Source organism: Heteronotia binoei, chromosome 15 (genome assembly GCF_032191835.1).
Source record: "Heteronotia binoei isolate CCM8104 ecotype False Entrance Well chromosome 15, APGP_CSIRO_Hbin_v1, whole genome shotgun sequence".
NCBI lineage: Eukaryota > Metazoa > Chordata > Lepidosauria > Squamata > Gekkonidae > Heteronotia > Heteronotia binoei.
In genome coordinates, this window is record NC_083237.1 from 12,398,245 (window position 1) to 12,426,139 (window position 27,895).

General features: G+C 50.6%; 1 protein-coding gene and 1 non-coding gene across 2 annotated transcripts; both read left to right on the forward strand.

Moving 5' to 3' along the window:
- The first annotated feature begins 2,369 nt into the window (after positions 1-2,369).
- Positions 2,370-27,733, forward strand: SALL2 (spalt like transcription factor 2). The gene is made up of 5 exons (XM_060254729.1): positions 2,370-2,423; positions 10,675-10,954; positions 13,634-15,957; positions 21,320-21,774; positions 27,445-27,733. Exons 1-4 carry the CDS (start codon positions 2,370-2,372, stop codon positions 21,746-21,748), a joined length of 3,087 nt encoding a protein of 1,028 aa, XP_060110712.1. The 3' UTR covers positions 21,749-21,774; positions 27,445-27,733.
- TRNAN-GUU (transfer RNA asparagine (anticodon GUU)) lies at positions 9,007-9,080 on the forward strand. Its single transcript has one exon. It is a non-coding gene; the product is annotated as a tRNA-Asn (tRNA).
- Positions 27,734-27,895: the final 162 nt, after the last annotated feature.

The window sequence follows — 27,895 nt, forward strand, 5'->3', positions numbered from 1 at the left end:
GAGCACGCATGGGATCAATTCATTTGCCCCCTGCAAAAAATTTCGGAGTCTGAAAAAGGAGAGATGTTCTTTTTCCGGCACTCTGCCACTTATATTTTGCCTTTGGTCCCTGATGCCTCTGCAATCGCTATCACGGCTTTCTCCTACACTCACACCCCGCATCAGGCCCAGCTTCCCCATAGCCAGGAAGAGCGTCACACACATATGCACTCTGTCACACTTCTTCACACATTTTTGCCACACACTGCCTCTTTTCTCTTTCGCCCTCTCCGGGCTTTGTGCTGTTGCTAAGTAACTCCCTGAGTCCCAGATAGTCTCTCTTGTGTTAAGTTAGATCTTTCTCTCCCCCCCCCCCTCTTTTTTTCTTTTTGGGCATTTGCTTGTGACAATTATCTTGGAATCGACTAGAGTCCAGCTTCCTCTGGGGTTTTGAGATGCACAGAAATGGGGACGGGGTGGGGGGGGGAGCCGATGCAATGCATGATTTTGCTTCTCTGCTTTGGCTGCAGAATAGATTTTAACTGCTGTGAGCAGGAGCAGAGCGCCGGCTGATCATTTCATTTGAAAGTTTTTTGGGTGGATGGAAATTTGTCCCTTTTGAGACATCGGACTCCTTAAGGAGAACAACTGTGGGCACTGAAGAAGCAGGATCATGGCTTGTAGGGCTTTTTTTGTAGCAGGAACTCCTTTACATATTAGGCCACACACCGCTGATGTAGCCAGTCCTCCAAGACCTTACAGTAGGCCTTGTAAGAAGAGCCCCGTAAGCTCTTGGAGGATTGGCTACATCAGGGGGTGTGGCCTAATATGCAAAGGAGCCCCTGCTAGAATTCCAAGCTCTTGGAGGATCGGCTACATCAGGGGTGTGTGGCCTAATATGCAAAGGAGCCCCTGCTAGAATTCCAAGCTCTTGGAGGACTGGCTACATCAGGAGTGTGTGGCCTAATATGCAAAGGAGTTCCTGCTACAAAAAAAAGCCTTGCAGAGTACTCTAATTCCTCCGTATTTGAATATATTAAACTTGAGGACTAGCAGGTGACTCTGTTAGCCAATTCCATAGCAGTGCATTTGAGGGCACAACGGTGACATTAACCCTGTTTTGGAGCATTTAACATGCAGTAGCTTCATAGCACACATGCTTTTATCTATTTATGTTCCTAATTTAATTACTGTATTTCTATACCATTTGTTCCCTAATTGCTCAAAGTGGTTTACAATCAAGCAAGCCAACCCAGACATAAGAGATAAGCTCTCTCTCACCTGGCACTTGACGCCTCTGTCAGATGAAGGACACACCCTGTAGTTATTCTTAGCCAAGTCAATCCCTGAAGGGCTCTTAGTGCAGGGCCTACTGTAAGCTCCAGGATTGGCTACATCCGGGGGGGGGGGGGGGGTGGCCTAATATGCAAAGGAGTTCCTGCTACCAAAAAAAGCCCTGAATTGGTTTTAATTAAACCACAGTCACTACACCAGCCAGTTTGGTGTAGTGGTTAAGATCGGCAGACTCTACTCTGGGAGAACCAGGTTTGATTCCCCACTCCACTACATGCCGCCGGCTGGGTGACCTTGGACCAGTTACAGTTGTCTCAGCTGTTCTCTTGAGAGCCATTCTTGAAGAGCTCTCTCAGCCCCACCTTCCTCACAGGGCGTCTGTTGTGGGGAGAAGAAGAGAAGATGGTAAGCCGCTCTGGCACTCTGATTGAAGGGCAGGTGGTTATAAGTTCAACTTTTCTTCTGAGACCCAGCTTGGTGTTGTGCGTGGACTCCTATCTGCAGGGGTAGAATTCTAGCAGGAGCTCCTTTGCATATTAGGCCACACACCCCTGATGTAGCCAATCCTCCTGGAGCTTACAGTAGGCCCTGTACTAAGACCCCTGTAAGCTCTTGGAGGATTGGCTACATCAGGGGTGTGTGGCCTAATATGCAAAGGAACCTGCTAGAATTCCACCCCTGCTTATCTGGGACAACCAGATTTGATTCTGCGCTCCGCCTCCACAGGCAGCCAGTTGGGTGACCTTGGATCAGTCGCAGTTCTCTCAGCCTCACCTGCCTCACAGGATGTCTGTTATGGGGAGAAGAAGGGAAGATGATTGTAGGCCCCTCCGAGACTCCTTCAGGTAGTGAAGAGTAGGGTATAAAAACCTACTCTTGTCATCTGAGCCTACATACTCCGTCAGATTCCACAGGGTGTCATTTTGGAGAAAAATAGGTGGTGGAGCTCATCCAGGGATTGCGCCTACTGTTCCGTGGACAAGGTGGTGAAGAAGAGGGGGAACCCTCAGAAAGGTTCAGGAGCTGCGCTCCTATGAGCTCCTGCTGAATCCGAGGCCTGCAGATTCGTGTTTCCGTGGGGGTTGGTGGGGGAGAAGATGGAGTGGTCATGTGATGTGGCTGGAGTCGAGGCTCCCGACAAGTTCTCGTGCGTATGATGGTGCACGCCAGTGCCTTATCTAGTGCTTGCTAAGTGTTTTCAGAAAGTGGGTGGAGCCAGGTGGAAGTAGGGTTGCCAAGTCGGACTCAAGAAATAGCTGGGGAGCCAGGAGACTTTGGGGGTGGAGCCAGGAGCAAGGGTGTGACAAGCACAATGGAACTCTGAAGGGAGTTCTGGCCAGCGCATTTAAAAGGACCTCACAACTTTTAAAATGCCTTCCTTCCATAGGGAATAATGGAGGATAGGGGCGCCGTCTTTGGGGGCTCATAGAATTGGACTCCCTGCTCCAATCTTTTTGAAACTTGGAGAGTGTTTTGAGAAGAAGCAATAGATGCTATGCTGAAAGTTTGGTGCGTCTACCTCAAATGACAGACCCCCCCCCCCAGAGCCCCAAATACCCACAGATCAATTATCCATTATATTCTATAGGAATTGTTCTCCGTAGGATATAATGGAATGCCCAGCAGACGTTTCCCCCTCCGCTGCTTTCTGAAATGGGGGGGAGGGCCGGCAAACTGGAGGATCCCCTACCCCCAACTGGGGATTGGCAACCCTAGGTGGAAGTCTTGCCCAGGCCGTTGGAGATCTTTTCTTTAACCTACAGTCCTACAGCGTTGGCAAACGCTGCAATGCCTGCCTATGGTGGTAGAGAGTGACGTCAGATTTATGGTGATCCCATAGGGCTTTCGAGGCAAGAGACAAACGGAAGTAGTTTGCCATTGCCTGCCTCTGTGTAGTGACTGTGGACTTCTGTGGTGGTCTCCCAGCCAGAGCGGTGTAGTGGTTAAGAGCGATGGACTCTAATCTGGAGAACCGGGTTCGATTCTGCGCTCCTCCTCATGAGGCCAGCTTGGGTGACCTTGGGTCAGTCACAGATCTTTCAAAGCTCTTTCAGCCATCTGAAACAAGTCTTGCCAGTATGGTGTAGTGGTTAAATGTGTGGTCTCTTATCTGGGAGAACCGGGTTTGATTCCCCCACTCCTCCACTTGCACCTGCTGGAATGGCCTCGGGTCAGCCATAGCTCTGGCAGAGGTTGTCCTTGAAAGGGGAGACTCTTATCTGGGAGAACCGGGTTTGATTCCCCACTCCTCCACCTGCAGCTGCTGGAATGGCCTCGGGTCAGCCATAGCTCTGGTAGAGGTTGTCCTTGAAAGGGGAGACTCTTATCTGGGAGAACCGGGTTTGATTCCCCACTCCTCCACTTGCACCTGCTGGATGGCCTTGGGGTCAGTCATAGCTTTCAAAGGAGTTGTCCTTGGAAGGGCGGCTTCTGGGAGAGCTCTTTCAGCCCCATCAACCTCACAGGGTGTCTGTTGTGGGGAGGAAAGTAAAGGAGATTGTAAACCGCTCTGAGATTTTGAGTGAAAGGTGGGACAGGATATAAATCCAGTATCTTCTTTAGTGGTGGATAATGTTAAAGGAGCTAGAATTTCAGGCTGCCAGACAATCTTAGGCTCTCCTGGCTGTGCCACACACAATGCTATATGATTGTTCGTTCGTTCATTCCCACCCAAGTACTGACCTCAGCTAGCCCTGCATAGCTTCTGAGATCTGACAAGATCCAGCTAGCTCATCTATGTCAAAACATGTCTATGTGGGGGGGGGGGGGGCAGACCCTAAAGCAGATGTGTAAGGAGTGAGGGGAAGCAAGGCATGGGTTGGGGGCAGGGAAATGATTCAGGGCATGAGAGAAAAGCGCCTAAGTCGGAAAAAGAAGGGCAGCAGGCTTACAGTGGTATCCTAAGCGGAGTTTGCCCCTGTCTAAACCACAGAAGAGAATGGGCTTAGAAGGGCGCAATTCTGCTTTGGATGGCACTGTTAGTGGGCACCAAGTGCCAAGAGATTTTGGGGCCTGCACCAAAGATGCTAGGCTGGTTTGCTCTCCTTTTAAAAATGTCAGTAATCTAGATCTGCCTCAAGTGCGCCCTGAAATGTGGACATAAGGAAAGGGAGCGAGGTAAAGCTCAACATTGCAGTCCCTTGATTGGCAAAGAAACCCTACGAGATGCGTTAGATAAAGAGTGAAAGTCGAATTGAGCAGCATGATGGAATGGCTGTAGGCGGGGCTTTTCTTGTAGCAGGAACTCCTTTGCCTATTAGGCCACACCTCCCTGATGTGGCCAATCCTCCAAGAGTTTAGAGTAGACCCTGTACGAAGAGCCCTGTAAGTTCTTGGAGGATTGGCTATATGGGGGTGTGGCCTAATATGCAAAGGAGTTCCTGCTACCCCCCTCCCAATAAAAAAAGCAAGCAAGCCCTGGTTTGGAGGGCTTATTCTGCCATCAGCAAAGTCCCATTGATAGGTGGTAGTGGGATATTTTCAAGGTTTTGGTGTTCCTTTTTCTGGACAGGCAACCCTGCTGGTCTACGGAGCAGAATTTGGTTGCCAGTCTCCAGGTGGAGCCTGGAGATCTCCTTAGAATTACAACTGATCTCCAGACTACAGATATCAAGTCCCCTGGAGAAAATGGCTGCTTTGGAGGATGAACTGTAAAGCCTTAGACCAGGAGTATTAAACATGCAGTCCAGGGGCTGAATCAGGCCCCTGGGGCTCCTATCAGCATCCCCCCCCCTCCGAGCAACTGGCTGTAATCCTTCTCTCTCTCTTTTGCTTCCCTTCTGCATCACAGCTTGCTTTGCCAGGCTTGCTTAATCGCACAGGAGCTACCGAGCAAAAACTTCTGCTTTCCTCTACTGGCTGAGGCTCCTCTCTTGGGGAGGAAGGGGGGAGGAGGGAGAGTTTGCTTTGCCAGGCTTGCTCAATCACACAGGAGCTACTGAGCAAAACTTCTGCTTTCCTCTACTGGCTGAGGCTCCTCTCTTGGGGAGGAAGGGGGGAGGAGGGAGAGTTTGCTTTGCCAGGCTTGCTCAATCACACAGGAGCTACCGAGCAAAACTTCTGTTTTCCCTCTACTGGCTGAGGCTCCTCTCTTGGGGAGGAAGGGGGGAGGAGGGAGAGTTTGCTTTGCCAGGCTTGCTCAATCACACAGGAGCTACCGAGCAAAACTTCTGTTTTCCTCTACTGGCTGAGGGCTCCTCTCTTGGGGAGGAAGGGAGGAGGAGGGAGAGTTTGCTTTGCCAGGCTTGCTCAATTGCACAGGAGCTACCGAGCAAAAACTTCTGTTTTCCTCTATTGGCTGAGGCTCCTCTCTTGGGGAGGAAGGGGGGAGGAGGGAGAGTTTGCTTTGCCAGGCTCTCTCAGTCACGCAGCAGAGGCTACTGAGCCAATCCTCTCTTTCTTCTATTGGCTGAGGTTCCTCCTGGTCCTCTGGGGAAGGAAGGAAAGAGCCAGAGCTTCCTTTGCCCAATTCCCTGGTTCATATGGGAGAAAATACAAAGAAAGCATATTTCAGATCAACCAGGGCTAATGTTTTAAGCATGTTTAACATTTAAAAAAACCCCAAAAACCCATTATGTTTGTCTTTGTCCTTTATTAAGTTTATTATCTCTGCTACGTGGCATTTCATTTTATGACATATGTGGCCTGGCCCGACAAGGTCTCATTTATGTCAGATTCAGCCCTCATAACAAATGAGTTCAACTCCCTGCTGTAGACCTTACTGAGGACCCTCGGATCCCCAAACCTTGCCTTACCCAGGCACCACCCCCCAAACTCCAGGAATTTCCCAACCTGGAGTTGGCAACCCTAGTGTGGCCTGATAGGTGTAGTGGTTAAGTGTGAGCCAGTAGTGTAAGGTGTAGTGGCGAGCCAGTTTGGTGTAATGGTGAAGCGTGCGGACTCTTACCTGGGAGAACTGGTTTGATTCCCCCCTCCTCCACTTGCTCTTGCTGGAATTGCCTTGGGTCAGCCATAGCTCTGGCAGAGGTTGTCCTTGAAAGGGCAGCTGCTGTGAGAGCCCTCTCCAGACTCACCCATCTCACAGGGTGTCTGTTGTAGGGGAGGAAGGTTAAAGGAGATTGTGAGCCGCTCTGAGACTCTTTGGAGTGGAGGGCGGGATATAAATCCAATATCTTCATCTACCTCACAGGGTGTCTGTTGTGGGGGGGCGGGAGGTAAAGGAGATTGTGGGCCACTCTGAGACTCTTCGGAGTGGAGGGTAGGATATAAATTAGGGTTGCCAATCCCCAGGTGGGGGCAGGGGATCCCCCGGTTTAGAGGCCCTCCCCCCGCTTCAGGGTCGTCAGAAAGCGGGGGGAGGGGAGGGAAATGTCTGCTGGGAACTCTATTATTCCCTATGGAGATTTATTCCCATAGAAAATAATGGAGAATTGATCTGCGGGTATCTGGGGCTCTGGGGGAGCTTGTTTTTTGAGGTAGAGGCACCAAATTTTTCAGTATAGCATCTAGTGCCTCTCCCCAAAATACCCCCCAAGTTTCAAAACGATTGGACCAGGGGTCCAATTCTATGGGCCCCCAAAGAAGGTGCCCCTATCCTTCATTATTTCCTATGGAAGGAAGGCATTGAAAAGATGTGCCGTCCCTTTAAATGTGATGGCCAGAACTCCTTTTGGAGTTCAATTATGCTTGTCACAGCCTTGATCTTGGCTCCGCCCCTAATGTCTCTTGGCTCCACCCCCAAAGTCTCCCCGGCTCCACCCCAAAGTCCCCAGATATTTCTTAAATTGGGACTTGGCAACCCTAATATAAATCCAATATCTTCATCTACCTCACAGGGTGTCTGTTGTGGGGGGGAGGAAAGTAAAGGAGATTGTGAGCCGCTCTGAGACTCTTCAGAGTGGAGGGTGGGATATAAATCCAATATCTTCATCTACCTCACAGGGTGTCTGGTTGTGGGGGAGGAAGGTAAAGGAGATTGTGAGCCGCTCTGAGACTCTTCGGAGTGGAGGGTGGGATATAAATCCAATATCTTCATCTACCTCACAGGGTGTCTGTTGTGGGGGAGGAAGGGAAAGGAGATTGTGAGCCGCTCTGAGACTTTTCGGAGTGGGTGGGTGGGATATAAATCCAATATCTTCATCTACCTCACAGGGTGTCCTGTTGTGGGGGAGGAAGGGAAAGGAGATTGTGAGCCGCTCTGAGACTCTTCGGAGTGGTGGGTGGGATATAAATCCAATATCTTCATCTACCTCACAGGGTGTCTTGTGGGGGAGGAAGGGAAAGGAGATTGTGAGCCGCTCTGAGACTCTTCGGAGTGGTGGGTGGGATATAAATCCAATATCTTCATCTACCTCACAGGGTGTCTGTTGTGGGGGAGGAAGGTAAAGGAGATTGTGAACTGCTCTGAGACTCTTCGGAGTGGAGGGTGGGATATAAATCCAATATCTTCATCTACCTCACAGAGTGTCTGTTGTGGGGGAGGAAGGTAAAGGAGATTGTGAGCCGCTCTGAGACTTCGGAGTGGAGGGCGGGATATAAATCCAATATCATCATCTTCTAAATGGGGGATGCTACCCATGTAAGCACACTTCTCTGCTTAATTTGTGTCTCAATTAAGAGATGGCTAAGGGACGGGAGGACATTATAGGTTATAAAACTATGGAAAGGTTAGAGATGGCAAACAGAACTTTCACTCCCTGTCCTCAAATAGTTGAACTTGAGGGCGCTCAATGAAGAAGACTGCAGATTTATACCCCACCCTTCTCTCTGAATCAGAGACTCAGAGCAGCTCGCAATCTCCTATATCTTCTCCCCCCTGTGAGGTGGGTGAGGCTGAGAGAGCTCTGACAGAGTCTGCCCTTGCGAGAGCTATGGCTGACCCAAGGCCATGCTAGCACGTGCAAGGGGAGGAGTGGGGAATCGAACCCGGTTCTCCCAGATAAGAGTCCGCATACTTCACCACTGCACCAAACTGGCTCTCACTGAAGCTGATGTGCAGTAGATTTTGGACCGACAAAATGAAATACGTCTTTACCCAGTATGGAAACGCGCTTTCAGTCCGCTCTCGATCCACTTCCCATCTGGCTTCTGCCCCTTCGCACGGGAAAATCCAGCTGGAAAGTGCATTGAAAGCGGATTGAAAGTGCACGATTTAGCGTGGGCGATCGCAGCCAGTGATTAAAGTGTGGAATTTGCTGTCGAGAGGATGTAGTGATGGGCAAAGGCATAGATCAACTTAAAAAGGGATTAGGCCGATTTCATGAAGAAAGGAAAGGTCTGGCAGAGAGTTTACTAGCCACGGATGCTCAGAAGCTCTGGAGTCCCACAGGCAGGAGGCAACATCAGGCAAAGGCCTTGGCCTCTATGCCCCGGAGTTGGCCCCTTCAGAGGAACTGGTTGGCCCCTGTGCGAGCCAGGATACTGGACTGGGTGGACCGCTAGTCTGATCCAGAAGGGCTCTCCTGATGTTCTTACGGGAGCTGCGTCGCACATAACATAGCGGCAAGCCCGCTTGCCAACAGACTACCCCGTGACCCCCAGCTGATCTTGGGTGTCTCAACAGTATGCAGGTCTGTGGTTTACAAGTGCCTCTGTTATCGCTGACACTGGTGCTTGATGACGACTGGCAGCCAAAAGAACCAATCGACTCCACTTGAAACCATTCGCATTAGGAGAACAGGAGGCAGTGCAAAACACTCTCTCTCCTGTTACTTGATCAGTGTGCGTTACCCATGCACACATGCAAATCCACCCTCGATGTCAGGGGATGAAGAGGGATGACTGTGGCTCAGTGGTAGAGCATCTGCTTGTTAAGCAGAAGGTCCCAGGTTCAATCCCCGGCATCTCCAACTAAAAAGGGTCCAGGCAAATAGGTGTGAAAAACCTCAGCTTGAGACCCTGGAGAGCCATTCCAGTCAGGTGAGGGACAGTGGCTCGGTGGTAGAGCATCTGCATGGTAAGCAGAAGGTCCCAGGTTCAATGCCCAGCATCTCCCAACTAAAAGGGTCCAGGCAAATAGGCGTGAAAAACCTCAGCTTGAGATCCTGGAGAGCCGCTGCCAGTCTGAGAAGACAATACTGACTTTGATGGACCCAGGGTCTGCTTCAGCATAAGGCAGCTTCATATGTTCATATATATGTGCCAACAGAGCCCACACAGATGGGCAATGCATCCTTGTCGTCACATACCTAACTTGCTGTTGATGGTCGAGTGTACGTCTAAAAGAGAAGAAAGTAATGTGCGAATGCACCCAAGATGGGGGGAGGTCTCTCCTGCCTGGAGATATAGGAATAAGGTTGCCCCAAAATGGGGTGAGTTGTCTAAAAAGTAAGAGCCCTGTGGCGCAGAGTGGTAAAGCTGCAGGACTGCAGTCGGAGCCCTTTGCTCACGACCTGAGTTCGATCCCAGCGGAAGCTGGTTCAGGTAGCTGGCTCCAGGTTGACTCAGCCTTCCATCCTTCCGAGGTCAGCAAAATGAGTCCCCAGCTTGCTGGGGGGAAAGTGTAGATGACTGGGGAAGGCAATGGCAAATCACCCTGTAAAAAGTCTGCCGTGAAAATGTGAACGCAACGTCACCCCAGAGTCCAAAAAGACTGGTGCTTGCACAGGGGACTACCTTTACCTTTAGTCTAAAAAGTACTACACCACAGTCTTCATTTCTTTCCTTCTGCTTTTCATTGTGGTGATGATCCTTCCTTCTCTCATCTATTTGCTTTCCTTCCTTCCCTCATGTGTTTCCTTCCTTTCTCCCTTCCTTGTCTCATCTATTTCCTTCCATCCCTCATCTGTTTCATTCCCACCTCCCTCCCTTCTCTCATCTATTTCCTTCCTTCCCTCATCTGTTTCTTTCCTCCCTTCCTTCTCTCTATTTGCTTTCCTTCCCTCATCTGTTTCCTCCCTCCCTTCTTTCTCTCATCTATTTGCTTTCCTTCCTTCCCTCATCTGTTTCCTTCCTTCCTCTCTCATCTATTTGCTTTCCTTCCTTCCCTCATCTGTTTCCTCCCTTCCTTCTATCATCTATTTCCTTCCTTCCCTCATCTGTTTCCTTCCTTCCTTCTCTCATCTATTTGCTTTCCTTCCTTCTGTCATCTATTTCCTTCCTTTCCTCATCTGTTTCCTTTCTCCCTTCCTTCTCTCATCTATTTGCTTTCCTTCCTTCCCTCATCTGTTTCCTTCCTTCCTTCTCTCATCTATTTCCTTCCTCCTTTCCTTCTCTCATCTATTTGCTTTCCTTCCTCCCTTCCTTCTCTCATCTATTTCCTTCCTTCCCTCATCTGTTTCCTTCCTACCTTTCTTCTCTCATCTATTTGCTTTCCTTCCTCCCTTCCTTCTCTCATCTTTGCTTTCCTTCCTTCCTTCCTTCCTTCCTTCCTTCCTTCCTTCCTTCCTTCCTTCCTTCCTTCCTTCCTTCCTCCCTCCCTCCCTCCCTCCGTCTTGTCTCCAGGTGCGCTGGGTGGCGCAGGCGGCTTCCTTTGCCTCGCCGCCGCCGCCGCCGCCCTCCAGTCGCCAGAGGTCCCTGCTGCAGCCGGGTGGGAGCCGCTCTCGGCGAGGCGATCGCTGGCTGGCTCCGGCGGGCGCTTCCTCCTGCATCCTCCTCGGGGAGCGGCGGGGCCGGGCGGGCAGGCAGGCGTCGGGGATGAGCAGCCGCGGAGGGCGCGAGGAGGAGGAGGAGGAGGAGCAGCAGGCGGAGGACGAGGCGCCGGGCGGGATGGGGGAGCGCGCAGGTGGGCGCCTCGGCTGGCCGGGTGGGGTGGGGTGGGGCGAGCGGCGGGCTGGCCGGAGGGCGCGTCGCCCCCAAGGAGGGGTGGGGGAGGCAGGGCGAGCCGCAGGCCCGGAGCCAGCCCAGCCTGCCTTCCCCCTCCCTCGGGCAGGCGCGCACCGATGCATTCCTCCGCTGGGACAGCGGGATCCTTCGGCGTGGAGCGCCCTGGGTTGCTCTCCCGGGCCCGGTTGCAGCAGCCCTGCCCTTTCCCATTGTCTGCTTTGCTCCCTCCAAATGCCTAAGATCTTCCCCCCCCTCCCTTGCAGAGGGAGAAGGTGCGCCGGAGGAATTTGGAGGGCTGGGCGCCGGATTTGGAGGGAGGGGAGGGAGAGGTGGGGCCGGGGCTTGAGGTTTGCAGAGAGGGGGTGGGGGGTTACAAGCAGAGGGCAGCCAGACTCTCAAGCCTTGAACAGGACCCAACACGATCCCCCCCCCCCTCTTGTGCCCCAGAGAATTTTCTTTGGCATCCTTCCTGTTGCAAATCGCCTTGTGTTTTCCGCACCTTTAGCATGCTGGCTTTTTTTTTGTGGGTTTTTTTTTTTTTTTGCCAGCCGGCTTGTTTCTGTTGAGATATTTTCCTTTGATAACGACCAGAAAAGTTGCTTTAAAAATAAAAATGGAGAAAGACTCCTAGATTGAGAGTGTCGTTTCTAGATGCAGAGGTTGCAAGCTGGTAACCCCCTCTGGATGGGCGGCCATTTTTGCGGTTCTGCAGGGCCTGAAAGGCAGAAAGGCTGGAGGACGGGGACGATGAGCAGTGTTCCCTCTGAGCTGCAGAGTCTTGTGAGCAAAAAATCTACTTTGTGAGCTGCGGGCCTGAAAGTTGTGAGCTGCTGCATCAATGAGTTTGCTCTGGGGCCGTTTTTCCTGAGCGGAGACAAAAAGGTGTGAGCTAGAGCCTGAGAAACTGAACTAGCTCACACTAACTCAGCTTAGAGGGAACACTGCTTACCGTCTAGGCTGGAGCTCTCTTTTTGGTCTCCCTGCTCGTTTTGCCCTCTTTCCCCTGCCCACAAAGTATCTGGCAGTCTGCAGTTGTAAGAATAGGATATCAGCATCTGATTTTAGGTTGCAAATAATTCCTCTTTCAATGATTTTCGTAGGCTTCATGTTTTTATCTCTGTTGTATGTCACCCAGAGCCCACTTCAGCAGGGAGAGGTGATTTAGAAATCTAATAATAAATAGATAAAATAAATTCTTAAAAAATATTTTATTTTCCTTGCTTATACACGGCCTTTCTCCCCCACGCATCTTACATTGTTCTCCGCTCCATTGTATCCTGACAACGGCAACACTGTGAGGTAGGTTACCAAGCGTGGAATTCTAGCAGGAGCTCCTTTGCATATTAGGCCACATACCTCTGAGGTAGCCAATCCTCCAAGAGCTTACAAAAAAGAGCCTTGTAAGCTCTTGGAGGATTGGCTAAATCAGGAGAGTGTGACCTAATATGCAAAGGAGCTCCTACTAGAATTCCACCCCTGAGTTAGCATAAGACAACGTGACTAGCCCAAGGTCACCTATCAAGAATCCGTAAGAACATAAGAGAAGCCATGTTGGAACAGGCCAATGGCCCATCCAGTCCAACACTCTGTGTCACGCAGTGGCCAAAAAATTTATATATATATATATATACACATACACACACACACAAACACAAACACTGTGGCTAATAGCCACTGATGGACCTCTGCGCCATATTTTTATCTAAACCCCTAAATCCATGGCACAGTGGGGATTCGAACCCTGATCTCCCAGATCCCAGTACTACACCACACTGGCTATCATAGCGGGATTGAACGAGACAAGGCCTTGCAGCCTCTGTCTGCTTTTGGGGTGGGGGGGTTGTCATTATTTTTCAGTTTGTTTTTCTTTTTCCAAACCGGTGCTGTTCCCTAACTCTAGCTTTAGATCAGGGGTGGGGAACAGTGGCTCTCCAGATGTTTTTTGCCTACAACTCCCATCAGCCCCAGCCAGCATGGCCAATGGCTGGGGCTGATGGGAGTTGTAGGCAAAAAACATCTGGAAAGCCACTGTTCCCCACCCCGCCTAGATTATGCATGGGATGGAGAAGGTAGAGAAAGAAGTCCCTTTCTCACAATACAAGAACTCATGGACATTCAATGAAATTGCTGAGCAGTCGGGTTAGAATGGATAAAAGGACATACTTCTTCACCCAAAGGGTGATTAACATGTGGAATTCCCTGCCACAGGAGGTGGTGGCAGCTACAAGCATAGCCAGCTTCAAGAGGGGATTGGATAAGCATATAGAGCAGAGGTCCATTAGTGGCTGTTAGCCACAGTGTATTGTTGGAACTCTTGGTTTGGGGCAAGTGATGCTCTGTATTCTTGGTGCTTGGGAGGGGCAACAGTGTGAGGACTTCTAGTGTCCTGGCCTCACTGGTGGACCTCCTGATGGCACCTGGGTGTTTTTGGCCACTGTGTGACACAGAGTGTTGGACTGGATGGGCCATTGGCCTGATCCAAGGTGGCTTCTTTTATGTTCTTATGTGACACAGAGTGTTGGACTGGATGGGCCATTGGCCCGATCCAGCATGGTTTCTCTTCTGTCCTTACGTTCTTAGCTGTAGGCTCCTGTACCCCTCTGGGCTAATCATGTCTCCTTTCTCTTCTTCCCCCCAGGAGACACCGGCGACGAGTCTGCCCCCTTATCCTGCCCCTGCTGCCACGCCGGCTTCAAGGACCCCCTGGAGTTGTCCGCCCATGTGGAGTCCTGTTGCCCGGAGCAGCCCGCCTGCTCGTCTGCCGGCGCCGCGGTGGTTGCCGGCCAAGAGACGACCAGCTCTTCCTCCTCCTCTTCTTCCTCCTTGGAGGCCCGTCCCGACAGCCCCCCAAGCATGGATGTGGAACCGAGGGCCTTGTCGGCGGAGCCGGGCCAGGACCCGGCCCCTCCCCCTCCTCTCCCCCCGCCTCCCCCGCCACCACCTCCCCCTACCGCAGTCACCACGGGGCACCTCAACATTCCCCTCATCCTGGAGGAGTTGCGGGTCTTGCAGCAGCGCCAGCTCCATCAGATGCAGATGACGGAACAGATCTGCCGGCAGGTGCTGCTGCTGGGCTCCCTGGGGCAGGTGGGCTCCACGGCGCCTTCTGCCGAGCCGGCCCCGGGAGCTTCCCTGCCTCCCAAGCCGCCTCTGCCGGTCTTTTCCATCAAGACCGAGCCAGGCAGGACCCCGGCTTCCGGCTCCCCCGAGGTGCCCAAGCCGGCTTTCTTCCACCTCTACCACCCTTTCCCCGGAGGGACTCGGGTCCCCAAAGCCGAGCAGCTCTTGGCTCCGGCCTTCCCGACGGCGACGGGGCTCTTGGCTGCTCAGTGCCTGGGGGCCGCCCGCGGGCTGGAGCAAGCGACTTCGCCGGGGCTCCTGCGGCCGAAGAATGGCGGCGGGGGGGACGCCAGCTTGGAGGAGAAGCCGGGCGGGCGGCACAAGTGCCGCTTCTGCGGCAAAGTCTTCGGCAGCGATAGCGCCCTCCAGATCCACCTGCGCTCCCACACGGGCGAGCGCCCCTACAAGTGCAACATCTGTGGCAACCGCTTCACCACCCGTGGCAACCTGAAGGTGCACTTCCACCGGCACAGGGAGAAGTACCCCCACGTCCAGATGAATCCTCACCCGGTCCCCGAGCACCTCGACTATGTCCTCACCACCTCGGGGCTACCTTACGGCATGTCGGTGCCGCCGGAGAAAGCCGAGGCGGGGGAGGAGAGTGCCGTTCCGCCTGCCGCCACAGCCGAGCGCAAGGCCCTCAGCGCCACCGAGAGCCTCACGCTGCTTTCCGGTGCCTCCCCATCTGCGGCGGCCCAGGCCTTGCCTGGCTTCAACAAGCTGGTGCTGATGAAGGCCGTGGAGGCGAAAGGGAAGGGGGACGAGAACACACCGCCGGAAAGGGAGGTGGAAGGCACCCGGCTGCAGCTGGGCAAGCTAGTGGGGTCATTACCCAGTTGGGCCCTGCTGGCGAATCACTTCAAGGCAGGCGCGGCGGTGGGGCCGTTCCCCTACGTCCTGGAGGCCTCGCCCTCTGAGACCTCCAAGCTCCAGCAGCTGGTGGAAAAGATCGACCGCCAGGGGTCCCCTTCTTTGGGGGCTGCCGCCCCCGTTACTGCTGCCCACGCCACGGCTGGCTCCTCTTCCTCCCTGCCTGCAGCCTCCGGGCCTAACCAGTGTGTTATCTGCTTGCGGGTCTTGAGCTGCCCCCGGGCTCTGCAGCTCCACTACGGGCAGCACGGAGGGGAAAGACCTTTCAAGTGCAAAGTGTGCGGCCGTGCCTTCTCCACCCGGGGCAACCTGCGGGCCCATTTCGTGGGCCACAAGACCAGCTCAGCGGCTCGCGCTCAAAACTCCTGCCCCATCTGCCAGAAGAAGTTCACCAATGCCGTCAGCCTCCAGCAGCACGTCCGTATGCACCTGGGAGGGCAGATCCCCAATGGGGCGCTCCTCCCCGAATCCCCTACCCCTGAAGGAGCTGCCCCGGTAGAAGGAGAGAAGCAGCAGCCGCTGCAGCCCTTACCGCAAGAGGGAGAGCTGTCAGAGGAAGACGAGGAAGAGGCCACCGATGAAGACTCTCTGGAGAGCGGGATGGAGAAGGCCGAGGGACCTTCCAGCCCAGAACAGGAGGCTCCGGGCCCTGCCAAGGAAGGGGAGGAAGCGGGACCGGCAGAAGAGGCAGAGGGAGGCGCCAGGGCCGCCTCCCCGTTGGGGGAAAGAAGCCCTCTTTGCTCCGCACCAGAGGGGGAAGAGAAAGCTGAAATGGAAGTGGAGGAAGGGGGAACCCTGCCGGATGAGGAAGAGGAAGAACAGGGGAAGGGGATGGCAGGAGAAGGTCCATCGGAGAAGCAGCAGCAGGGCAGCCAAGCCAAAGAGGGGTTGACCCTGGCTTGCGGGATTTGCAAGCAGGCCTTTCCGGACAGAGCCGCCCTGCGCAAACACGCGCTGACAGCTCACCACCAGGTAAGAGTGAGAGGACCTTTTCTCAGTGTTTCTCTGGACCTGGCAATAAAGAGAGGGGTGATCGGTGATTGGAATTTGCTGTCTATTTATCAGTTTAATCTTGTAATACTCTTTGTCCTCCTCTAGAGGCAGCTCTGGAATATGCAAGGGGTTAAGGAAGGGCTATCCTTTTATCGATTTAATGTCATAATATCCTCTGTCCCCCTCTAGAGGCAGCTCTGGCATATGCAAGGGGTTAAGGAAGGGCTATCCTTTTATCGATTTAATGTCGTAATATCCTCTGTCGCCCTCTAGAGGCAGCTCTGACATATGCAAGGGGTTGAGGAAGGGCTATCCTTTTATCGATTTAATGTCGTAATATCCTCTGTTGCCCTCTAGAGGCAGCTCTGACGTATGCAAGGGGTTAAGGAAGGGCTATCTTTTTATCGATTTAATGTCGTAATCTCCTCTGTCGCCCTCTAGAGGCAGCTCTGACATATGCAAGGGGTTAAGGAAGGGCTATCCTTTTATCGATTTAATGTCGTAATATCCTCTGTCGCCCTCTAGAGGCAGCTCTGACATATGCAAGGGGTTGAGGAAGGGCTATCCTTTTATTGATTTAATGTCGTAATATCCTCTGTCGCCCTCTAGAGGCAGCTCTGACATATGCAAGGGGTTAAGGAAGGGCTATCCTTTTATCGATTTAATGTCGTAATATCCTCTGTCGCCCTCTAGAGGCAGCTCTGGAATATGCAAGGGGTTGAGGAAGGGCTATCCTTTTATCGATTTAATGTCGTAATATCCTCTGTCGCCCTCTAGAGGCAGCTCTGGAATATGCAAGGGGTTAAGGGAGGGCTATCCTTTCATCAATTTAATGTAATCTATTGTGTCGCCCTCTAGAGGCAGTTCTGGAATAGACAGTGGCTATGAATGTGTCCTCCGTAAACAGGATTAGGGCACATTTATGTATTAGTTTATTTGCTTCATTTATACCCTTCCTTTCTCCCCAACAAGGACCCAAAGTGGCTTTTATCATTCCCCTCGAGTCTTATTTTAACCTTCTAACAACCCTGTGAGGTAGGTTAGGCAGAGTGTGTGTGTGTGACTGGCCCACAGTCAGCCAGAGAACTTCCATGGCAGAATGGGAATTTGAACCTGGGTCTCCCACATCTGAGCATAATACGCTAACCACTACAACACATTTTTTTTTAAAGAAATCTACATAGAAAATGTATGTGCTTTCTATCCAGAGCTCTGCTGTTAAGGCAAAAACAGTACAATAATACAATCTGACATCAGATTTTGGAAACTAAGCGGGTATTGGGATCATAGAATCACAGAGCTGGAAGGGACCTCCACGGTCATGTAATCCAACCATCTTCATAATGAAGGCAATCAACAAATACCTTCTCACACACACATACATATGAACATATGAAGCTGCCTTATACTGAATCAGACCCTCGGTCCATCAAAGTCAGTATTGTGTACTCAGACTGGAAGCGGCTCTCCAGGGTCTCAAGCTGAGGTTTTTCATGCCTAATTGCCTGAATCCTTTTTAGTTGGAAATGCCGGGGATTGAACCTGGGACCTTCTGCTTATCAAGCAGATGCTCTGTCACTGAGCCACCATCCCTCCCTTGACTGGCAGCAGTGGCTCTCCAGGGTCTCGAGCTGAGGTGTTTCAGGCCTATCTACCTGGATCCTTTTTAGTTGGAGATGCTGGGGTTTGAACCTGGGGCCTTCTGCTTACCAAGCAGATGCTCTGCTACTGAGCCACCATCCCTCCCTTGACTGGCAGCAGTGGCTCTCCAGGGTCTCAAGCTGAGGTGTTTCAGGCCTATCTACCTGGATCCTTTTTAGTTGGAGATGCTGGGGTTTGAACCTGGGACCTTCTGCTTACCAAGCAGATGCTCTGCTACTGAGCCACCATCCCTCCCTTGGCTGGCAGCAGTGGCTCTCCAGGGTCTCAAGCTGAGGTGTTTCAGGCCTATCTACCTGGATCCTTTTTAGTTGGAGATGCCGAGGTTTGAACCTGGGACCTTCTGCTTACCAAGCAGATGCTCTGCTACTGAGCCACCGTTCCTCCACACACACCCAGTGGCCCCTGCTCCATGCTCAGAAGATAGGCAAACTGGAAACCACCGTTGTACAGATTGATAAGAAAGCAACAAAACGCTGTGTAAATCACACGCTGCAAATGAATGCGTGAGTAAAGAATGTAAAGCATTTCTTTGAAGCGTGTAATTTACACAGTGTTTTGTTGCTTTCTTACCATGCCCAGAAGATGGCAAAAACCCTCCAGGATCTCTGGCCAAACTGGCCTAGAAGAAAATAGCTTTCTGACCCCAAAGTGGCAATCAGCATTTCCCTGGGCGTGTAAGAAAAGGCCATAAAAACTAAACACCGATGCAGTCCTTCATTGGAGATGGGATGAGAGACCTCCAAAGAATACCAGAGTCGTGACGTGGGGGCAGGCATTGGCAAACCACCTCTGAATGTCTCTTGCCTTGAAAACCCCATGGGTTCCCCATAAGTCAGCTGGGACTTGACTGGGCTTCCCGCCACCAACACAACGTTAAGGAAAGGAAAGGTCCCCTGGGCAAGCACCAGTCGTTTCCGACTCTGGGGTGATGTTGCTTTCACAGCGTTTTCACGGCAGACTTTTTACGGGGCGGTTTGCCATTGCCTTCCCCAGTCATCTACGCTTTCCCCCCAGCAAGCTGGGGACTCATTTTACCGACCTTGGAAGGATGGAAGGCTGAGTTATCCTCGAGCCGGCTACCTGAAAACCCAGCTTCCGCCGGGGATCAAATTCAGGTCGTGAGCAGAGCTTAGGACTGCAGTACTGCAGCTTTAACACTCTGCGCCACGGGGCTCTTAACACAACGTTAAACAGCGAGCATAAATATTAGCAATATTGAAAAGAGCAGGGAGCCCACTAGAAGAATTAGATGCCGTATTCAGCAGCATAAAATGGTATTTGCTTACTTCTTTATTAAAACATTTATCCTTCGCCTTTTCTTGTGGTTCAAGGTAGCCGAAACTTCTAGAAGCAGGCTATAAAGAGGTAAAATCCCTCATTTAAGACACTGGCTTAAAAAAAAAAAATGACTTTGTGACAAGAGGTTAGTAAGGGTAGGGGCCGGGTGAGTGACTAAAATGAGGCTGTGGCCCAGTTATGAGAAGACAAGAGTTAACTGGGAAAGACAGTAATGCTAGGAAAAGATGAAGACACAAGATGAGGTGGACTGAGTCTGTCAGGAGAACTGCAGCCCTCAGCTTTGAAAGCGCCAAGTGAGGCTGCCAGTAGGACATTTTGGAGGTCATTAATTCATAGGGTTGCCATTAAGTCCAAAACCACGTGATGGCTCATAACTTACAGCTGGGCAAGCGTCAAGAAGAAGGGCATTCTAAAAGTGAGACCCCACCGCCGAAAAAAACTCTTGTCTGGTTGGAGACCAGAATGAAACAAGCAACAATAACTGTGTATATCAACAATTTAAAAAAATATACACCCATATAGAAAAGTCTCTGTTTGTTCTTCATTGATACCTCAAACACAGTACAAAAATACATATTTCCAAAGGGAATAGGTTCCACAAAATGAGTATTTTTCATCCAGTTTTTCTCCAAAAATATCCAGTTCATATGCAGAAATGTTCATAAGACATGTACAGTCACAGTCCTTCACCATGTCCTGTGTGGAATCCAGTTCAATCAGCTTGTACCTGATTTGAATTCTATGAAGAAGTCTTAGCTTGACGTCAATTGATTAGCATTACAGAACGGAATGGCTCTGGGAAAAAGCATTCTGTGCGAAACGTGATAAGACGCCTTTGGAGCCAGTGTCTTGAAGGGAACTGGATTCCACACAGGAAATGGTGAAGGACTCTGACCGTACGTCTCTTATGAACATTTCTACATACAAACTGGGTATTTTTGGAGAAAACTGGATGAAAAATACTCCTTTTGTGGAACCTATTCCCTTTGGAAATATATATTTTTGTACTGCGTATGAGGTATCATTGAAGATCAAACAGACTTTGATATATATAATATATATATATAATATATATATGGGTGTATAATTTTTTTTTATTGTTCATAAGCACAGTTATTGTTGCTTGTTTCATTCTGTAGTAAATTGGGTTGCCACTTAGTTTGTTAGCTGGTTGGAGACCAACACTGTCTCTTGTACCACAGAGGAGATTGCTTGACATTGCCAAGATTGTGGCTTCCGTACCACTCTAGAACAGCACTTATGGGCCATATAGTGGCCTTGTTTTCATGGACTGTTCAGGCCATGTACCAGTCTGTGCCGCAGGCGACAAAGGTGACAAAGAGGCCATGGTGTAATTGGTGTTGCTTCTGTAGGTGGTATCTGGACACCAGAAACATGGTGGCTTTCTTATGTCAACCAGTTAGTCAATATCTTTATTTCCACAGAGCTTTCTTACGTGCTAGTGGTAGTTTCGGTCACTGTCCGCTCTCTAGTGCTGGCATCAAATCAGAAAGAGGAAGCCATGTTGGGCCTTTTTCTGGAGGATGTTGCTAGGTAACCAAAACAATGGCAGCCATTAGCTCATGTTTCCTCAGGTGGCAAGACATCCACAATTGTGTAAAGGTCAATTTCACTCATTTAACTGTCACAGCTACTCTTTTGAGGAACTCTCGAGATTATTCTTGTGTAAGAAAGCTGAGGATTCCTAACGATCCACTGAAACTACATTACGCAGGGTTCCTGAGGAGAGCTCTTAAAGTGAAAATATACACTGCATAGAGAATTAGAGAGTTGGAAGGAACTGCCAGGGTCATCTAGTCCTGCCCCCTGCACAATGCAGGAAATTCACAAATACTTCCCCTCACACATCCCCAGTGATACCTGCTTCATGCCCAGAAAATGGCAGGGAAAAAAATCCCTGGCAAAACTAGAGTGTGTCCTTGGAAGTTTCAGTATGCCTGCTCTATTGCCCACTGAGCTTTAGTTTCGATTGTACATTTTGTTTTCATCTCATCCTTTCTGGTTTCATTCTCACAGTCTGGTTCTCCTTTTCTGTTTTATTCGCACAACAGCCCTGTAAGCTAGGATAGGGTGTGTGTGTGTGTGTGAGAGAGAGAGAAACAGATATATATATCCTTGAATTTGAACCTGGACCTCCCATATCCTAGTCTGGCACTAACCGCTGCACCACACTGTCTCTATACTCGTGAACAAGCTCACTCTTCTTTCCTCCCAATTGCGGGGAATTGTAGTTCTGTCCTTCTCTTCCCAGAACTACAGTTCCCAGGATTGCTCGAAAAGAGCGATGTTAGTTATACTGGTTTTTACGTTTTGGCGATCAGCAAAGCGTTAATGCCCTGCTTCTCTTTTGCTCCCCAAGGTTAATATGGCCAGTCCAATGTGGAGCAGCAACCCGGCGCGGCCCGGACAGCGCCTCCCCTTGGAAGGCCCGGTGCCTGTTCTGTCAGGAGGACAGGTGAAGCTGCAGGACTTCCTAGGGCGCGACATTCCAGCCCAGCTTGTGGGGGTGGGACCGCTGTCTTTCTGGAACCAGTACACAGCCTTCCTCTCCGGAGGCCTCCCGGCCAAGCCGGCCCATAGCTCTGCTGCTTCTGCCTCATCCTCCACCTCCTCGTCAGCTTCCAACATGGCCGCCCAGGGCCTCTTCGGCTCTGGTAACGTGGTGGGGAAGGCAGCCCCTGGGGAGGCCAAGGAGAAACCTGCTGCGGGGTCTCTGCTGCTACTTCCACCGCCACCAGTCCCAGCTCCGGAAGGGGTCCCCGAGAGCCAGGGGAAGGGGGAGAAATAACCTAAATCTGGACAAAGCCCCGTCAGGTAAGGGAGCTGAGAAGATGGTGCAGCCTTCCCCCTCCTGCTATGCAGTCTGCAACCGGCAGATAAACCAGAGGTCCCCCTGCCTTTTTGAGCCCGTTGAGCACCTTTGGAATTCTGATCCAGGGTGGTGGACGCAACTGCAAAATGGCTGCCACAGTAGGTGGAGCCAACCACAAAATATCAAGGATCAAGGTTACATAGAACTCTCAGAGCAGGGGTGTCAAACTCATTTGTTATGAGGGCCGGATCTGACATAAATGAGACCTTATCGGCCTGGGCCATGTTTGTCATAAAATGTAATGCTAGGAAAGCAGAAGTATAAACTTTATAAAGGATGCAGACAAGTACAAAGGTTTTTTTTTTAATAAAAACTTAAAACATGCTTAAAACAGTATTTGTTGGTCTTAAAGGTGCTTTCTTTGTATCTCTCCTGTGCAATCCAGGCTCTTTCAGTTGCACAGCAGAGCTACTGAGCCAAGCCTCTCTTTCCTCTATCAACTGAGGCTGCTCCCTCTCCTGGTCTCTTGGGGAAGGAAGGAAAGAGCCAGAGCTTCCTTTGAAGCAAGCTGTTCCTCTCCCCCTTCCTCCCCAAGGGAGGAGCTTCAGCCAATGGAGAAAATAGAGGCTTTGCTCTGTAGCTCTTGTGAGATTGAGCAAGCCTGGCGAAGCAAGCTGCGATGCAGAAGGAAGCAAGAGAGAGAGAAGGAAGCAGATGACGGCCAGTTGCTTGGGGGCCTGATTCGGCCACTGGGCTACATGTTTGACACCCCTGTCTTAGAGCAGCTCTTCAGCGTTTCAGGCAGAAGTTCTGTTTAATTGGAGGTATTTGAATCTGCACAGGCAGAAGCGCCGCGTAGCTCTGCCCACTTCCTTTTTTTTTTTTTTTAAATCTACTTAGAAATCTACTTTCCAGGAGCAGGGAAGTGACATCGGGATGTTGGGTGGCGACGCTCTGGTTTTAGGGCAAACCTCTATGACGGAATGAGCTAGAAATCATACGAGTTTTGCCCCGAAACCAGAGCATTGCCACCTGAGGTCCCCAATATGCCTACATCACTTCCAGGTTATGCGAGCACATGGCATTTATTTCCAGCTTCTTAGAGGTAAGAGAGGGTAATGGGGGGGGGGGGGGGAGGAGCTTCTGCAAGCAGGAGACTGCCCCCCTCCCCAGCCTGGACCAGGATATCTGGCAGCTCTGTGCCCTTCAGTGAAGTTAGGGTGACATTTCCCTATTTATTTTCACCACAGTAGATAAGGTTGATGATCAGGGAGGGGATTGAATATGGGTATCCCAAGGCCTGGTCCAACCCTGTAACTACTATACCACACTCCTCCTCCTCCCGAGGCAGGCTTTTTGCACAGGAGGATGAAGTTCCACCATTCAAGTACTAGGAACTGGAGCAGCGTGTTTTAAGTGATGAAGCTCTGCACAGCACCTGTGACATAAGAACGTAAGAGAAGCCATGTTGGATCAGGCCAGTGGCCCATCCAGTCCAACACTCTGTGTCACACGGTGGCCAAAAAAACCCCAGGTGCCATCAGGAGGTCCACCAGTGGGGCCAGGACACTAGAAGCCCTCCCGCTGTTGCCCCTCCCCCCCCCCCAAGCACCAAGAATACAGAGCATCACTTGCCCCAGACAGAGAGTTCCATCTATAAAGGTAAAGGTAGTCCCCTGTGCCAGCACCAGTCGTTTCCGACTCTGGGATGACGTTGCTTTCACAACATTTTCACGGCAGACTTTTTACGGGGTGGTTTGCCATTGCCTCCCCAGTCATTTACACTTCCCCCCCCAGCAAGCTGAGTATTGGTTTTACCGACCTCAGAAGGATAGAAGGCTGAGTCAACCTGAGCCGGCTACATGAATCAGCTTCTGCTGGGATCGAACTCAGGTCGTGAGCAGAGCTTAGGACTGCAGTACTGCAGCTTTACCACTCTGCGCCACGGGGCTCTAAGTTCCATCTATACCTTGTGGCTAATAGCCACTGATGGACCTCTGCTCCATATGTTTCTCCAATCCCCTTTTGAAGCTGTCCATGCTCGTAGCCACCACCACCTCCTGTGGCAGTGAATTCCACATGTTAATCACCCTTTGGGTGAAGAAGTATTTCCTTTTATCCGTTCTAACCTGACTGCTCAGCAATTTCATGGAGTGCGCATGAGTTCTCGTATTGTGAGAAAGGGAGAAAAGTACTTCTTTCTCTACCTTCTCCGTCCCATGCATAATCTTGTAAACCTATCATGTCACCCCTCAGTCGACATTTCTCCAAGCTAAAGAGCTCCAAGCGGTTTAATCATTCTTCATAGGGAAATTGTTCCAATCCTTTGATCATTCTAGTTGCCTTTTTCTGCACTTTTTCCAATGCTGTATTTTTATTTTTATTTTGAGGTGGTGTGACCAGAATTAAAACCAGTATTCCAAATCTGTAAATTCTGTTAAATTAGTAAGGCGGTGGAGAAGAGAGCTTTGGATTCATGGTGATGTGTGGGAGTGGCACGGAGCTGGGGGAGCAGTTATCAGCTTGGCGCAAACTGGAGAAATCCCAGACGCATTGCACTTGCACATTACACTTTTATTACCTCTTATTGGTTTCCCACGCAAATGCTATCCGGACCAAATGCTCTTTCAGCTTGTTAATTTCACTATTTTGTACCACTTTGCATTCGTAACCCCTGCCCACCAGCTATACGTAGCTCTGCTCACTGTACCCCATTCTGTTGTCTGAAGAAGTGTGCATGAATACGAAAGCTTCCATTCTGAATAAAACTTTGTTGCTCTCAAAGGTGCTGCTGGACTCCTACTTTCACATCCTCATTCTTCTCTCCACCTCCCCCCCCCACCTCCCCCCCCCCCCCCGCCACCGTGCACCCCTCCCGGTTCTGGCTTCCTCCGCAAATGAAGGTGCCTTATACTGAACCAGACTCTCAGTCCATTAAAGTCAGTATTGTCTACTCAGACTGGCAGCAGCTCTCCAGGGTCTCAAGCTGAGGTTTTTTATGCCTGCTTGCGTGGACCCTGTTTAGTTGGAGATGTTAGGGATTGAACCTGGAACCTTCTGCTTACCAAGCAGATGCTCTACCACTGAGCCACCGTCCCTCCCTACATTCAGCTGCTGCCCTGGTTTCCAAGTGATAGTCCTCATTTTCTCCACCCGGTCCTTGCCTCCAGCTGTATTTTGCATTTGTGGAATGCTCTGTTCTTTTATCTTACCTCGTTTATAGCCTGTTTTTCTTAGGAAGACTCGAGATGGATTACACAGTACCAGTCAATGCAATCAATAGGATGGGTCATTGAACACACAGCATGCTTAGGTTTTGTTGTTGTTGTTCAGTCACACAGTCGAGTCTAACTCTTTGCAACCCCATGGACCAAGTCACACCAGGCCCTCCTGTCTTCCACCATCTTCCAAAGTCTGCTCAAATTCATGTTAGTTATATCAGTACGTGGGTTCTTTTTGTAGCAGGAACTTCTTTACATGTTAGGCCACACACACCTGATGTAGCCAATCCTCCTGGAGCTTACAGTACTAAGAGCCCTGTAAGCTCTTGGAGGATTGGTTACATCAGGAGAGCGTGGCCTAATAGGCAAAAGAGTTCCTGCTACAAAAAAAAAAAAAAGCCCTGTACACTGTCCAGCCATCTCATCTTTTGCCTTCCGCTTCTTCTTTTGCCTTCTGTCTTTCCCAGCATCAGGGTCTTCTCCAGTGAGTGCTCCCTTCTCATTTGGTGGCCGAAGGATTTGAGCTTCAGTTTCAGCATCTGACCTTCCAGGGAATAGTCAGGGTTGATTTCCCTGAGGACTGACTGATTTGATCTTCTGAAATCTGAAAACAAGCATAGAATATTAAGACATGATTCAGAACACAGCTACAATGTGGAAAAAATTGTTTATATCAAGAGAAAATTCTACAGGGACAGCAAGTTGATACATACAGCAAATAGATAACACGTCCACTACACAGCGGTATAGACAGGCCTAGACAAAGTGAAAGACTCTTTCGCTTTAGAAGTGTTTTTTCTGACCTGTTCCATTATAGTGTAGCCCTATCACCGTTCTACCCACTAAGCAAAGTTGGACCTAGTTAGTATATAGGTGGTGGCGGCTACAAGCATAGACAGCTTCAAGAGGGGGTTAGATAAAAATATGGAGCAGAGGTCCATCAGTGGCTATTAGCCACAATGTGTGTGTGTGTGTGTGTATGGCCACTGTGTGACACAGAGTGTTGGACTGGAGGAGTCATTGGCCTGATCCAACATGGCTTCCCTTATGTTCTTATGTGACACAGAGTGTTGGACTGGATGGGCCTTTGGCCTGATCCAACATGGCTTCTCTTATGTTCTTATGTGACACAGTGTTGGACTGGATGGGCCGCTGGCCTGATCCAACATGGCTTCTCTTATGTTCTTATGTGACACAGAGTGTTGGACTGGATGGGCCTTTGGCCTGATCCAACATGGCTTCTCTTATGTTCTTATATGACACAGAGTGTTGGACTGGATGGGCCACTGGCCTGATCCAACATGGCTCCTCTTATGTTCTTATGTGACACAGAGTGTTGGACTGGATGGGCCAGTAGTCTAATCCAACACGGCTTCTCTTATGTGACACAGAGTGTTGGACCAGATGGGCCATTGGCCTGATCCAACATGGCTTCTCTTATGTTCTTATTTGGAAGGGAGACCACTAAGAAATACCAGGGTCACTACACAGAGGCAGGCAATGGCAAACCACCTCTGAATGTCTCTTGCCTTGAAAACCCTGTGGAGTGGCCGGAAGTCAGATGCAAAGTAACAACATCCCCCCTCCCCGCAAAAAAGAAAACCCTTGATAGAAATGTCATCCCGAATGGGTCTGCTTTACGTAATTTGTGGGATGACAGAAGTAGGGGAGCCATCACAACCTCCTCACAACTTTCCTCAAAATTGGGCCCACAACAGAGAATGCGCATGCATAGGCAATTGTTAGTGTCCCTCGAAGTCGAATTACTGAATGGAGAAGAAACCCATTGTCTATAGTGTGCATGATAGCCAAGGCACCGTGCAGCCTTTAGCCTGCCAGTTCCCTGATTGCTCGGGTCTGTTTTGAGAATGCAGTGCTGTTCAATGCCTTTCCCCAAACTTTGACCCTGCGCACTCCTTGGTGGCATTTGAGTGGCCATTGTGGGACTCTGTGAGTATTTGGTCTAATCCAGGGATGGCCAAAGTGCGGCTCAGGAGCCACATGTGGCTCTTTCACACATGTTGTGTGGCTCTTGAAGCCCTCACCACCCCGTCGGGCAGCTTGGAGAAGACATTGGTCTCTAAATCACTTTGCCAAGCCAGCTGGCAGATTGTAGGATGCCTTTAAAGTTAAAGTTGCTTTTTTTCCACATCTCTCCCTCATCCATCTATCATGTATCTGTCAATCTTCCTCCCTCCCTCCCACATCTGAAGTTTATTCTATGTGGCTCTTAGAAGTTTGACTGCCCCTGGTCTAATCCAACCGTGGTGTTTTTATAGCTTTGCTTCCTAGAGGATTCTGTGTTGCGCAGCCTCGACTGGGGAATTGAATTTTGAACGAGTCTTCATTCGCATGGCCTTTTAGAGGGCGTGAGCAGTTTTCCTCAGATGCCGTTTCTAATTATATTCCATTTTTCCCCTTTCCCTGTCTCTCTCTCTCTCTCTTTCTCAGGGTGAGTTCCAGTGATGTCGAAGTGGGGTGGGAGGGGGAGGGAATTCAAGCCCCGCCAGAGGAACGACTCCAGTCTAATTTTAGCAACATTAGTCTTTTGTTTTTAACGTAGCTTGGACGCCGTTCGGCCGGGAGGCATGATCCCACCACGGAGCAGGGGGACGCTGCACCCTTGTACGCTTGTGCACAGAGGGGTCCCCCCCGTAACGTGGGGCGGAGTGCTGGCCTGTCCAGCCAAGCAAAGAGAGCGGCCATCTTGATTTCCCCCAATAAAAGCAGTTTGACAGAACTATCGAGTCCTTGACTTTTATTTCCAGCCCGGAGTGGAGGGGAAGGTCTGTAGGCGGGGATCTCTAGAGGCAAGGCTTCATCTTCACGACATTTGAACAGGTAGTGGCCCGCCCTGCTGGGGGTAGCAGGAACTGCAGTGTAGGAGGGATCTGACCCTGAC

Coding starts and splice junctions, on each gene's coding strand:
- SALL2 (XM_060254729.1), top strand. CDS start 2,370: ATGGAGTGGTCATGTGATGTGGCTGGAGTCGAGGCTCCCGACAAGTTC. Junction 10,955..13,633: donor CGGGATGGGGGAGCGCGCAG/GTGGGCGCCTCG, acceptor TCTTCCCCCCAG/GAGACACCGGCGACGAGTCT. Junction 15,958..21,319: donor CGCTGACAGCTCACCACCAG/GTAAGAGTGAGA, acceptor TTGCTCCCCAAG/GTTAATATGGCCAGTCCAAT.